The sequence below is a fragment of the Tachypleus tridentatus genome, chromosome 13 (genome assembly GCF_004210375.1).
Source record: "Tachypleus tridentatus isolate NWPU-2018 chromosome 13, ASM421037v1, whole genome shotgun sequence".
Taxonomy (NCBI): Eukaryota; Metazoa; Arthropoda; class Merostomata; order Xiphosura; family Limulidae; genus Tachypleus; species Tachypleus tridentatus.
In genome coordinates, this window is record NC_134837.1 from 66,057,366 (window position 1) to 66,072,799 (window position 15,434).

Genomic DNA, 15,434 nt, shown 5'->3' on the forward strand with positions numbered 1-15,434 from the left:
CATATTGAATTATATTAAACTGGATTAATGTCGCAAGTGGAACACCTCGTGGCTCATGGTTGAGATCTTTTCTTTTTGATTTACTTCAATGACATATATGATTGAATGGCCAATAAATTAAATAAATTTGCAGATAATACTAAGGTCTTGGGTGTTGATGACTGTGAAGAGGATGCTGAAGATTTACAAAAGGATTTAGATCAGTTACTGATTTGGACAAATAAATGTTAGGTGGATTTTAATTATAACAGTTGCAAGATAATGCATGTTGGTTATCATAATTTGAATTACAAGTATAATTTGGATAGGTACCACCTGAACAATATTACGAAAGAAAGGATCTTGGTGTAATAGTCGATCAATCTCTATAGCCGTTTAAACAGTGCACTGTTGTTAGTAGAAGGGCAAGTGGGATTTTATGTTGTATGTACAGAAATATTGAATGCGAGTCTAAAGATATTATAATTTCATTGTACAGGTCATTGGTTAGGACACATTTGGAATAGTGTGTTTCGTTTTGGGCTCCTTACCTTAAGAACATCGAATTGTTTGAAATGGTTCAGAAAAAGTTTTCTAGAGTGGTACCTGGGATGGAGGGGTTATCATATGAGGAGTGGCTTAAATCTCTCAAATTGTTTTCTCTTTAAAAAAAGAAAAGTTAGAGGATATGATTCAGGTGTTTAAGATTGTAAAGGGAACTGATAGTGTTAATGCGTGATCTTTTTCATATTTAAAAGTGAAAATAGTAAGACTAAGGGAACACAAGTATAAATTTTGACAGGGTAGGAATCCTCTTCCATTAAGATAGTTTTATTTTTTTAACAGAGTGATTGGCCTATCTAATTGGTTGCCTTCAGATATTGTAGAGTTAGTAAATTTAAATGAGTTTAAGAAAAAGTTTGATAATTATATGAATGGTAAAGGTTGGCTTTAAGTTGTTGGTTTTTAATACATCTAATTTAGTGTGAAACAGGCAAGATAAACGTAGTAGGTCCCATGGTGCTCCAAAACGTTATGTTATTTATTCACCACTTAAAACTTTTTAAACACTGACTATAAAGTTAGAGTCCCCCGCTTGTACATCGGTATGTCTACGGATTTACAACGCTAAAAGCAGGGGTTCGATTCCCTTCGGTGGGCTTAGCAGATAGCCCAACGTGGCTTTGCTATAAGAAAACACACACACACACTATAAAGTTAGTAATAGTAGGCCTGTTTGTAACGTAATTTAATAGATTAAAAATAACGCAGGGTTTAGCTGAAACATTATTTGGTAAATTTTATTTTGCATTTGACTACAATTCAATGTCATAATACGTTTGAATTAAACTATTTTTTTCTGTTATATCATCATAGTTATAAAAAAAATAAGTCGTTCTAACAAATCGGAATGGGTAATGAGTATTCAACATTAACCCTATAATTGGCTTAAGAACGACCAGCTAATAGTTTTATTGCTAAGCGATGATGCATATTGTTGAGCATTACTAAAAAGTGAGTGTGAAAGTGTTCTCTACAGAGTGACAAAGGAAATAAATCTTTCATAGTTGCAGGGACGTATTCAGGTATAGGTTAGAGGGGACTCAACCTCATGTTCCATGATCTTAATGAAGGCCCATTGATAATTTTATTATTTATAAAAATTATATGGAATGTAGGGCCCACAAAAATTATTAACCCCTGGGCCCACACAATCTTAAATCCGCCACTGCATGGTTGGTGATTACCATAGACAGGAAGAAAGTCGAATTGATTATCATTAGGCTTAATTGAACGGATTAAATACCAGAGTAAAGAAATAAGTTAATAAGTGAGAATGACTGACACTATTAATTGAAAGAGGAAAAGAAGTTTATTTCAACGTTTCAACTTATTCTTACTTCTAAAGAGGCGTTCTTTTAAATAGTAATTGGGCGCCTAAATTCACTTGAGAAGGTGTCTAGGACTACGTCTAGCACAGCTACCGAGACTTAAATCTACTTCAGTGGGTTTCTAGGCCTATGTCTAGTACATCTACTGGGCACTTAAATACATTTCAGTGGAAGCCTAAATCTATGTTTATTATAACCAGTGAGCATCTAAGCAGCTCTCATTCAAGTCACTGGCAGTTATTTTCCGAAACTTTGGTGTTTTTTTATTTATAAAAGAAGTTAATTATTTTCACACAGAGAACACTTCAACAATTCAGTCTCTTAAAATCGGTTGCGAGAATTATAACTTAGTTCCTCTTTAGAAACTAGATTTCCGAGAAGACGTGAACGTTTTTTATATGAAAGTTCTCGTGCCTTTCCTGATCCGAGTAATATACTGCTTCGCTTATAAAACCTATTCATTTATATAACACGTAGTTCGGCACACACTATCATAAAATGTTGGTATAGATCTGAGGGCAAACAACACTTAAGGATTCATGAGAGTTTTGTCATTCCAATCTCAAACCCAGTTTTGTCTTCTTGGTATACATTTTGTACAACGTATTAAGAGCTTATCAAAGTTTTAAAAAAGAGTTAATATTTAGTCGTATAGTTTAGCCCTAATTAAACTAGTGCAAAAAATGTACCCAAGTTACAATGTCAATTTATCTCTTTATTGAATATAGGCCGTAGTTAATAAAACTCAAGTCAAGTAGACTTGTAGGTTTCGGTATCTGTGTTTATGATTATTTTGTATTATTCCAGATATCCTGTATTAGAGTACAATAAAGATACTGATTTGACTGCAAGTGGTTTGCCGGTCTTATACTGATTACACATTAAAACTGAAGTTGTCTGATATTATATATACAAGAAAGTTCACTTGCTTCTACTTACGTAATAAAAGTAAATAACGCTTGTTTTGGGTTCAAAACCTTAACATTTTTTGTCACGGTGTCGTAATAATGTTTCTATATTTCCTTATTTAGTCTAGAAGTTATGTTTTTTGGAAAATCACTTGTATTATTTCGTAAATAAAAAATATTATTTTTAATTACCCATGGCGCCAGTGCGATAGATCCACGTGTGATGTATGTGCATTCTGAGAATGGAGAAAAATAAAGTTCTCTGTGACGGGAAACAGAGGCAAAACGTGAAAATCATAACCCCTATTGTAAGTCTACATGCACACAGGATAAAAATTTCCCGAAGTTCGTGGTTGTATATCGCGTTATAGAAAAGTGTTTAAAGTATCATATAAGCAAGATTTCCATCATAATATGTCGATGTGTACATATAAATATATTTAAATGAAATATACATTAGTCTGTTGTTTTTATCAGCATAAAATGCACCTTACAAGGCACAAGGATGAGATTCAAACATAATTGCCCATAGTTTACATTTGCTGACTAGGCGGACAGTAAAGAAGAATAGAAAATGAATCATTGAACATATAATTTTCAGAATTGTAAACCCTTAAAAACAATAAAATCTTGATAAACCAGAGAAATTAAGAGCCTACATTTGCGAATAAGCGTTTTCACTTTAAACCAAAAGGGAAATAACGGTTACTTTTAATTGAATAACTGTACTGACTGTCATTTTTATACGCGACCACACTCAAAAGCACATAACGTCTTCAGCAACATATCACGGACTTGAACCTATGACCCTCCAATCTGAACTCTAACCAACCTCGTAATGAGACTTAACTTGTAATTCAGAACTTATTTCGTTTTTACCATATCGGTAAAACATTAATTTGAGGTTAATAACGAATCTTGTAAAATTCATTCTAGAAATTCTAGTTATAATCAAATAAAATATTCTGGACATCTAAACAAGTAAAATTATAACACTGAAATGGGAAAAATATCCTTTCTGAAAAAGAATTGTATTCTGTTGTCACGATGGACCTTATTTTATTGTGTCAGGTTGTGTATTCGTCATTAATATCAAGGTAAGTGATATTTCAAATTACTTATTGAAGAACTTTAGTCTTAAAGTTTGTATTTACCAGAAGGTAATGTTTTGCTACCAAATAAAGTTTTTATTGAACGTATCCCAGTCCTGAATAAACCATTAAGCAAAATAAGCACGTGCTTAGAGCACCAAGGGAAAGGGGCGCCACAGAGTTATTCATGCCCTTAACTCTTTCACTGCCACACTCAACTTTAGTCGATCTTTTTTGTAATTGTCCTTATCTGCTGTGTTCGACTTCACTCTGAATTATTAAATAAACGTTTTCTTTGGCTCGGTGAGTGACTGAAGTTTCGAAAAACTATTAAACTGTCTATCTGGAGTTAGAAGTCATTGATTTGCGAAAGATTACTGTAAAGAGCAGTACAAAATATTGATAAAACTTCAGGTAAAAGATGATCGTATGTTGTGATGTCTGGCCTTAAAGATGAAATATTTTTCTCAATTATTCCTTCTGTTGTGGCTATTTACAAGAAATTATAGGCAGTGAAACTGTTTTATTTAACCTTTTACTGCTTCATTCAGTCACATCTGCAGAAAAATAAGAGTATAATACTACAGAAACATAAATCAAAGGAAATGATGACAGATATGTATAGAGACGTGACTAGTTTTATATTTTTTCGGCTTCTGTTTTCGTACGTTATATTTTAAATACTGTCTCGTTTGTTTTAGTTTTATTTGCATCAGTATTGCATTGTTTATGTATGTTTTGTAATATTTTTATAAGTGTTTCTTAATGAAGCTTTTCTAAGCCGTAATTTTTTTTGCTTCAAACAACTTGCTGTTAAAAAACCTCCTCTGTGTGTGAGTACATATTTTTAAATTTATCATACCAAGACAAAATTGAGAAAGGAATTTCACTGTAGCAATGGTACCGTTCATAGGTTACATGTAACCTATAAGAGTATTTGGGCACGTATGTATTCCTTTATGATTATGTAATAATGTAAACAGATCTAAAGCTGAGATTTACTTAGGCGATAAATACAAGGGCGCCCAGTCTTAAATGTGATTTAAGATCGGGCACCCTTGTTTTTATTCCCATTTATAAATAACCAACAAAATTTTGTCAAATATGCCATTTTTTAGATCTAAAAATGGAGATCACAATTATATTCTCTTTACTTCTTCCTTGATCCTATCCTGATGTCATAATGCCCCGACCCGGCCCTCTGGTGATATTTTTTATGAGACGAACCGATAGTCCGAGACAGAAACATAGAGACAACAACGACAAACTTTTAGGTGTAATTCAACTATTTTGTGATTATAAATTCAGATCAGTATGTGTTCTATTACATTTCTGTAAAGCTGGAAAAACAACTGATTGATCGGAGCAGTCTAAAGGCGATAATTCAACCTTTTGGGTCAAATTGCGTAAGATTTCGACATGTACGACAACGTGATTCTTGTTTGTTTGTTTGTTTGTTTGTTTGGAATTTCGCACAAAGCTACTCGAGGGCTATCTGTGCTAGCCGTCCCTAATTTAGCAGTGTAAGACTAGAGGGAAGGCAGCTAGTCATCACCACCCACCGCCAACTCTTGGGCTATTCTTTTACCAACGAAAAGTGGGATTGACCGTAACATTATAACACCCCCACGGCTGGGAGGGCGAGCATGTTTAGCGCGACGCGGGCGCGAACCCGCGACCCTCGGATTACGAGTCGCGCGCCTTACGCGCTTGGTCATGCCGGGCCATTCGTGATTCTTAACGTTGTTATGTATACACTATACTACTACTAGTAGTACTCTAGTGTGGCATCATGGTTATACAAAGATACTGCAAAGAACCGACAAATCAACAAAATCAATTTATGATTTTCTGAAAAAGCGCATGAATTGAACAAGTTCATGTGAGCAAGGTTAGTACTGAGTACTAGGCTTAATGTTAGTGGCCTCAGTTGCAATGTATTAGCATTAGGCCTAACGTTAGTGTTGTTAAACGAGAACCGAGTGACAATAACGTTAGGCCTAAATACTGTAACTAGTTTAGAGTAAGTACACTGTCGCCTGAAATAATGAAATGGACTGTTCCCAATTTAAGGCCGTCGTTTCGAATTTGCCTTCGCATCCAAGCATGCAGATAAAGTTTCAGAAATATGTCTATTTTGTTGATGTATGGTTTGTTGGCTCATCTAAAGTCCCCCGATCAAAACTGAGCTCAGAGTTGAGATTACAAACTCATTCTTCAGATATTTGATTAGGAACGAGGTACTCTTGCGTAGGCCTAACTCAGTATTTAGTACTTCAATGTGCAGTGCAGTTTACAATTGATTATATGTTATGTATGTGTACCAGTACAGAACGATCACTGTGTATATAGGCTACTACTACATGCACTTTGTAATTTGTTTGATCACAAACTGTTTTGGAATACTTTTTGGCTCACAATGGATTTGCCTATTACCACTGACATTGCTTCTTCCATACAGCTACCACAGCAACATTCTTAATGAAACTTTTGCAATGACTGAAAACTAATTATCCTAAAAGGGATTGAAGCCAGTTTCGAATGGTTTTCAATCAGTCAGAATACAGCAAATCAATAAAGGTATTTATGAGATTATGTGTATGTGCTGATGGAACTTGGTCCTAGGATAACTTTTTGACAATCTTTGTCTAAATGTAGAACTAGAGTTTAGTATGTTTAACTGTCTTACCAATGTTTTTATTTATGAATTTCAGTGTTTTTCTAATCATTATGACTTTATATGATCCATATTCTTTTGTGTGTTTTTTTTATTTCTGTATTTTTCAGACTGCAAGATGAAACGTGTTCAATTAAGTGGTGCATAAAAGAAAACTGGCAAAAAAGAACTAACAAAAGGCTTATAATTTAGTGACCAAGACTGGAAAGCTGACTAATTTTTTCACTCGACTTACACAACGTGATCTTCCAAATCAAAACCCATCTCCGTCATCAAAAGTCACTTGTACTGCATCTGACTCTGACAAGATTGAAGCTGAACAAAGCTTCACACCTACAAGTACCACTTTGTTCACTTCAAGGTCAAAACATCATGATGACGTTGAGGTGTCATAGGCTGGCTCATCTGGCACAAGCCTCACAACTGATCTCACTTTGCCTGTAACTTCTCCTAATATCTCTAGTGTTAATGTTGATGTAAGTTGCTCTACAAGACAGTCTGAAGTTGAAATAATTGCTGAAAATGAAAATCTACTGGACTGTGGTAAAATGCTTCAGTCTACACAAGATTACGTGTTGTACTTCAATACTTAAAAGATGGGCCATACCAGTGAGGAAATGGCAAACCAGATATTGCAGTACCTACGTGAAGTTTACAAACTTAATTTTTTCAAAATGTAGGGGTCAGTCTTACGACAATGCTGCTAACATGTCTGGGCATTATAATGGGATGCAGCAAAAGGTTTTAGAAGAAAATAAGTTTGCCATATATATATGCCCTGTGCAGCCCATTCACTAAATCTTGTAGACCAAAGTGCTGTTGACTGCTTTGAAGTGGCAGTTAATTTTTTTTTATAATGCATTTACTCTATACATTTTTTTTCAGCCTAAACCAACCGGTGGAAAATTTTTAAAGCTTGTCTTGGAAATGAAAGTGTGTTAAAATCCCTCTCTGATACCAGATGGGAGGCACATGCTATGGCAACCACAGCAATTTTGAATTCTGTCTTTAAGATTTTGGAAGCTTTAAAATGTGTAATTGAAAACCAGTCACAAAAGGGAGACACTTTAAGAGAGGCAAGCAATATTATAAATAAGATGCAAGAGCTATAATTTATTTTTATCTTGATCATGTGGGATGAGATTTTGTATAAGTTTTGTAAGTCAAGTTCTGCAAAATGAGGATGTGAACTTAAAAACACGTGCAGATCTGTACGGGTCATTAGCTGACCAACTATGCATTTTAAGGGATTACTTTGAAAGATTTGATGTAGTTGCAATGAAATACTACCAGATGTTGATTACAATGCAGCTGAACCTCGCAAACGTGTCAAAAAGAAGGTACTCGGTGACAGAGATGCACAAGAAGCAGATCTGAATGCCAGAGATAAATTTCGTGTCACCACCTTCTACAAAATTGTTGACAAACTAGAAATTCAGCTGAGAAGAAGAGGAGAGGTGTACAAAGAAATAGCAAACAGATTTTTTTCCTAAGTGATGTGCTAAATGATGTCACTTCATTTGCTGAAACTGAAAGGTACTCTCAGTGTTCCTAAAAGCTCTGCTTACCCAGAGGACTCGCACACTAATTTCAATGCCGAACATAAGCAGTTTCACTCATATGGGCGCCATAAGTTCAGTGCAACAAAAACTGTAAAAACAAGATTCAGTTATGCTGAACTTTATAAAATAATTTCAGAAGACAAGATTGAGTGTGCATTTCCAAACGTAGAAGTTGCATTGCATATATTTTTAACTTTAATAGTCACAAATTGCACAGCTGAGCATTCATTTTCTCAACTCAAGCATATTAAAAATCTCAACAGAGCATCTGTGCGGCAAGACGGACTGGATGCCTTGTCGCTGCTAAGTATAGTAGCAGATTTGTTACGCCGAATACTTATGAGGACTTTATCAAAGACTTTGCAATTAAAAAATCTAGAAGAAAACTTTTTTAAAATTTAAATAGATATTAAGGTATAAGCAAATAATTTGCTTACAGTTCAAAGTGAGAAATTGTTAACATCAAAGTGAAAATTTTTTTAATAAAAAGGCTTTGAGTAAATTTTTCATTTTTTGTTAGCATCAAAGTATGAATTTGTGAACATCAAAGTAAGAATTATTAACTCAGTGAAAATAAATATACAGTAAAAATAATCTTTTTAATTACTATTAATCAAACAAGTGATTTCCCTCATCATTTCTAAAGGCCTCAGTCATTGCTTGATTTTGATTCATGCCCAATCTGTTAAATAAAAAAAATAAAAAGTTTTTATTTAATATAGTTGTGGTGTCTGACATGGAAGAAAACTGAAGAAGGGTTATGAATTTTCAAACTTTCACTTCACTTTCAGCACTTGTTGAGTTGTAATGTCTTGTAAGTTAAACAATGGAGGGGCCGAGGGGGGCATCATTGTTGGTCTGTGCTTAGGTCATCCGTTGCCGTTAATCCGGCCTTAACGTATACTGACAATGTCGTAAGCTTTGGTAACTTTCAAAATAAAAATACATCTTAAGCATGCTTTATATATTTTGAAATCTTTCTTATATCGAATCTTTATAAACATGGTAATTATAGACGTTATTGTTTGTTTGTTTTAGGGCCGGGCGTGGTCTGGTAGTTAGCGGGCAGACCTGGGTATTAGAAGGACCATAGCTCGAGTCTCGTGATGATGGTAAAAGCACCCTTCAATTTTACCTGTGACTGTGATATAAAATCTTGTTATCCGATGACGAGTAGTGGAATAAACATCTGGTCAGTCGTTTTAAATTAGGGATGGCTCTATTGAAACCTTTGGCATCTGCATCTGACCTGTGTCGCGGTCAAGCTGAAAATACCAAAGCATTTTTATTGACTTATTAATTTCACTGTAAAAATTGTGTGTTCAGATTTTCATAAATGAGGGTGTGCAGTAAGTTAAAAAGATAAAAGTAATGTCTAATGATCTAAATATGTTTATTTTAAAATAAATGTTACACGCGTAGCCCGGCCTGGCCAGGTGGTTAAGGCATTCGACTCGTAATCCGGAGGTCGCGGGTTCAAATCTCCGTCACACCAAACATGCTCACCCTTTCAGCCGTGAGGACGTTATAATGTGATGGTCAGTCGTTGGTGAAAAAGTAGCCCAAGAGTTGGCGGTGGGTGGTGATGACTAGCTGCCTTTCCTCTAGACTTACACTGCTAAATTAGGGGCGGCTAGCAAAGATAGCCCTCGTGTAGCTTTACGCGAAATTGAAACCAACACACACACACACACAACAGATAACAGCAGATTTCATAAACGTGTTTAGTGTAGTAGTATTTTTAACGATTCTTTTCTTATTTCCATGAATGAGTTTTTATATTAACAAACAACGAAGGTTATAAATCGAGAAATGAAATGTTAATAGCTCACAGTTGTATTAGAAACTTCAGTAATTTAGGATTTCCTTACAGGAAAAAAATCAGTAATCAATATTAATAGAAGTCATGCTGTTAATAGGCTTCGTTTTAAATATTTTTCTTATTTATTTGAATTTATTTCGGTACTTTTCATTCCTTTGTCACCAACTTTGATATAAAGTATAATCTATCTTAGATGAAACTTAACATATATCAAACATAAGAAAATCATTATCAAATTTTGTAATGGTTTATATGCACTCTATGACATAATTTTTGGCATTATATAGAAACAGTTTTGCTATAAACTCGATTTTTAAGTATTTTTACAAAATAAATCTAAATGCATAAAAATGTATTTCATTCATAAGGGCATTCTTGCTGTTTATGAAACAAAATTCATGTGTAATTATATTTAAGTGTATATGTTTATATAGATGGATATCATAATACCTTTTGAAGTTGAGATATTTGTAAAAGTATGTGCAATTATCTACAATGAAGGGTATTATTAAAAATTAAACACAAAACTAAAGATTTCACTAACAAGTAAAATACGTTTTAGTAGCTAATATTATCGCAAATATTTGCACGTATCTACATAAAAGAGTTGTGTGTATGCGTTTGTTTGTTTTAGAGAAGAGACACATTGAGCTATCTGCTGTACCACCGACGGGTCAAGCGATACGAATGTTCATAAAGAAAATACATCATTTAAAATATTTTTTATTTCAGAACTTTCAAGCTAAGCTACACAACGAGCTAAATAATCTTAGCCATATTAACTGATAAACCAGAAGAAAAAAAACACCACCAACACTATTCTTTTATGATTAACTGAACAGTGGGGTTTGATCGATACTATTATAATTTTCCTTGGCCCCAAATTACGAGACGTATGTTTACATTAAAAAGCCGAGAAACATGAAGTGTTGGATAAATAGCCTGTCAAACCCGGCTCAATTTCAGACACCATATAATTATTCTGGTACTTGGTTATTACTATAATTTTGATTCTGACAACATCAACACAGTAAATTTATTTTGAAAGTTGGGTACACTTGATTAAAATAATTCCTGTAGTAATAAGGTGCTTATACTAATATTTCTGGCCTGGCATAGCCAAGCGTGTTAAGGCGTGCGACTCGTAATCTGAGGGTCGCGGGTTCTCATCCCTGTCCCGTCAAACATGCGCGCCCTTTCAGCCGTGGGGGGCATTATAAGGTGATGGTCAATCCCACTATTCGTTGGTAAAAGAGTAATCCAAGAGTTGGCGGTGGGTGGTGATGACTAGCTGCCTTCCCTTTAGTCTTACACTGCTAAATTAGGGACGGCTAGCAAAGATAGCCCTCGAGGAGCTTTGTGCGAAACTCAAAACAAACTAATATTTCTAAATTAAACTCGTTTATTTATTTAGAACCAAATATATAGTACATTTCTGTATAACAGTCTTATAATAAATCAAGAGTAACTGAGAGAAAAACAAAGAGTAAAGTGTAGGTGTTTTCAATGGAGGTGGAATAATGTGTTTAAAGAATAACAGAGTTATTTCTTACAAAATATTCTGTATGTGTGAGTACTTGAAAGTTAATCTGATTATACAATGGCGTAAAAAACAGGGGTCAGAGATCCCACATTTTTCAATTTGTTGCAGTAAAAATTAAGAGAATTACTCTTGGGAAAAGCAGGAGAATACATACTCCAGAACTCAATTCAAATAACCCTTGTCAACCCCGAAGTTTCATTTAACATAATTTTTAGAGGCAGAATATTATCTATTGATCCATATCAGCTGTCCCATTCTTTAAACTTAACTAAAACTATTACATAAAATAAATAGATAAAGCTCTTAAAACTGGTCTTGACCATTCACATACATACAGAGTTTTAAATCAACGAACCCTCTCAGAAAAATAAAATAAAAATAAAATCGTCTTAGCAGAAAATGACTAGTACCTTGCTAAAATCTACATCTGTGTTCCATTGTCTTATACTCTCGCCGCAAAGTACGAAAAAATATAATACATCAAAACTCTCAGTTCCTTTTACAATTTTCAATATTTCATTCAGATCCTTTCTAACTCCTTTTTTTTTTTTAAGTTGTTGTTGTTTTGAATTAAGCACAAAGCTACACAATGGGCTATCTGTGCTCTGCCCACCACAGGTGTCGAAACCTGGTTTATAGCGTTGTAAGTCCGCGGATATACCAATGAGCCACTGGGAGAGCTTTTTTTTTTTTAAGAAAAAATTTCAGAAATCTTAATCCATTTAGTTTGCATTTAAAGAACGCTCTTGAAAAGGCTGTAAAGCAAAACGTTGAGTGTCTAATTGAGTAAAAATAATATTTTGGTTTTATAAGGTAGTTTATTTCTGATATTATTATGTCTTGTATACATTTTTAAGCGCTAAAGAAATTAAATATTGATATTTCTTGATATTTAAAGAAATATAAATGTAATAAAATTATAGTGGCGCTACATTTCCGTCTTGAATGGGGTGTGTAGATAAAATCTAAATAAACAGAATTTTCTCATGTTCGAATGCATTGATCCCAATGTCATCAGACTAAATATTAAAAGTGAAAATTTAATTTTTTTTTATTCAGTTTGTATAATTTTTATGAGAATTCTTTCTTGTAATATCATACGTCTCATAAGTAAAAAAATATGTCTGTTAGTGATCCATTATTGAAAGAACTGAAAGGTAAAACAAGTTATTTCAATTTTTTTAACAGATCAAAATATTTTTTTCAGTTTATATCTTTGTTCTTATAACTTCAGTCCAACTAGTATGAATTACTTTACAAATACAATACAAATTATTCGTGACATCATTAATCGTCACTAATGGCATTGGTGTTTCCGAAAGTGTAACTACCTATGTTGATAAGAATATATTTTCAGAAAGCATTTGAAAAGCTACCCGAAAGACTCGTTGAACAATATCCCTACAACTTACAAGAAGCCGTGCCGGGGGGAGAAATTGGATCGGGAAATAACTCTGTAACTTGCTAAAAACAGAAGATTGTTACAAGTCAGCATTCATAAATTTTCGAAATGGTGTACCACATGGCTTAATGTTGGCACTGTTGTTCTGTTTTGTTTGCACGAATCAGTAAAAAGACGTAGATAAGGAATAATCAGTTAATTTCTTAACCCTCATCAACACCTCTGAAGTTCACAGATCACAACAGCTTTTTTAATTTTAATTGTTTGTTTGTTTTTACATAATTGTAACAAATTGATATTTATTCATGAAATGGTCAAGCAGAAACCATGGATAAAAATGATTCTATTATATTTGAAACAGGCAGATAGAGTATGCAGCTTGGGTCCATGCAGACCCCATACTAACATTGACCATCATTCTACATGCAGTTTACCCTCAACTAAAGCATACAAAACAAATTTCTAAATGTTTATTTCACTGTATAGGCTAATACAGAGGATAATCAATCAAAGTAGTACAGTGTCATTTTGTCTGTTTGCCAATAATATAATTTGGGTAATTATGTATACATATTTCATTCCTCAACAAATGTTCCCTGTGAGGATTGCTTATAATACCTTGTTTTATGAAAACCTTATTTGATAATTATTGTAATTAACATGATTAAAGGATTTCCAACCCATAGCTTCTGTAAGATTACATGTTTTGTGGTCTAGTTGAACCCAAGGTGACCTACAGGCTGGCCTGTAAGTCCCTACCCATCCATATATCTTGTGTATCCAGTGTAACTGTGTGGTGTCACCAGTATTCTTGCACTCATGTGCCCACGTACTTGTCACAATACACTCTTCAAGTGTAAATGGGCTTACATTGTCCATGTTTCTCTGAAGAAAAAAGAAACAAATTTATAATGCGTGTATAATTGAATATAACATAATAACATATAGATGGGTAGGGACTTATGGTCCACCCTGTACAATGTTTATTTTTAGTTTTCTCTGAGTTGAATTTTGCAGTATTATAGTAATTTTATCATATTTTGGTGGCTAGTGACTTTAATATAGTATTATTATAAAACTGTCATTTTTCGATAGACTGTTTGTATAAGCAGTGTTTTAATTCAACATTTGTATTGTGAGGAACAATATAATTTTGTAATTTCTTGAATTGTCAACATATTTCTTATTGTCCACATTTCATACCAACCCTAATGAGAGTAGTAATGTAACTGGTTGTTGAAATTTCAATCCAGAGCTTATCATAAGATATCTTTGTGCTGGGGCCCAGGTGGAACCTGGGTGTTCCATAATGTAACTTTCTAGACGTCTGTTCATGAGAGTTAAACATGCTGATGATATTGAGGGTGTGGGTTGCTAGCTTTGAGAATGTTGCTACTACTTTACAAAAAGATTTGGATCATTTGTTGACTCGAGGATGATTAACTGGCAGATGGCTTTTAATTTTGTTTGTTTGTTTTTGAATTTTGCACAAAGCTACTTGAGGGCTATCTGTGCTAGCTGTCCCTAATTTAGCAGTGTAAGACTAGAGGGAAGGCAGCTAGTCATCACCACCCACCGCCAACTCTTGGGCTACTCTTTTACGAATGAATAGTGGGATTGACCATCACATTATAACACCCCCACGGCTAAAAGGGCGAGCATGTTTAGCGCGATGGGGATGCGAACCCGCGACCCTCAGATTACGAGGCGTATGCCTTAACACGCTTGGTTATGCCAGGCCTAGGATTTTACTTATAATAAAGGCAAGGTAATGTATATAAATTATAATATATTAAGCTGTAAGTGTAATTCTGATGTGAATAAGTTTAAGAGTGTTATGAAAGAAAACAAATCTTCGTGTTTTGGTTGATTGCTCTCTTAAATCATCCAAACAGTGTGCTGTTAGTGGTGTTAGGGTAAATAAAATTATGGGTTGTCTTTACTGAAATGTTGAATACAAGTCTAAAAAGGTAATTATTTTATTTTGTAGGGCAGGTTAAACATTACTAAAAACACTGTGTTCATCTTAATGTTTCTTACCATAAGGACATTGACATTTTTTTAAAGGTCTCGAGAAGTGACTGATAGGTGGGATGGTAAAGTTATTACATGAGGATAGATTAAGATTTCTGAAATTGGTAGGGAAGTGATGTAATTAAATTGATGAAGGGATTTGTTAGTACTAATGTATTTTTTTTGTCATACAAGAAAGTGTCATTTTATATATCCAGTAAGTTTCTGCTAGATACATAATTATTAACTAATTATCTTAATACTTTCTTTTGCCAACTGAAATAATTACTTACTGTAAAAACATGGCAAAAACTAACAAAGGTTTTTCAGTAATCCTGGACCTCACCTTTCAAAATAGTCACCATTATCTCTTTCAGGATAGGTAGCAATAATTTGGTAATGGCACTCTTAGTTGAAATCATTTATAAATTATAAGCAAAGTTATTTATATATATTGTTTGAACACGATAAGCTTCAAAATAATGTTCTATGAAGATAATTTTTGTCACTTGAGCATTTTGTCCTCATCTTTTCTCTTTTTTTTT

General features: G+C 33.9%; 1 protein-coding gene across 3 annotated transcripts in view; it reads left to right on the top strand.

The window, feature by feature from the left end:
- The first annotated feature begins 12,406 nt into the window (after positions 1-12,406).
- Positions 12,407-15,434, top strand: part of LOC143236190 (uncharacterized) — a 55,089-nt gene continuing 52,061 nt past the window's right edge. For all 3 annotated transcript variants that reach the window (XR_013019508.1, XM_076474477.1, XM_076474478.1), the window contains exon 1: positions 12,407-12,631. Coding sequence is in view for 2 of the 3 variants with exons in the window: in XM_076474477.1 (XP_076330592.1) it covers positions 12,595-12,631 (37 nt within the window). In the remaining variant the exon portion in view is untranslated. The remainder of the gene's footprint in view (positions 12,632-15,434) is intronic.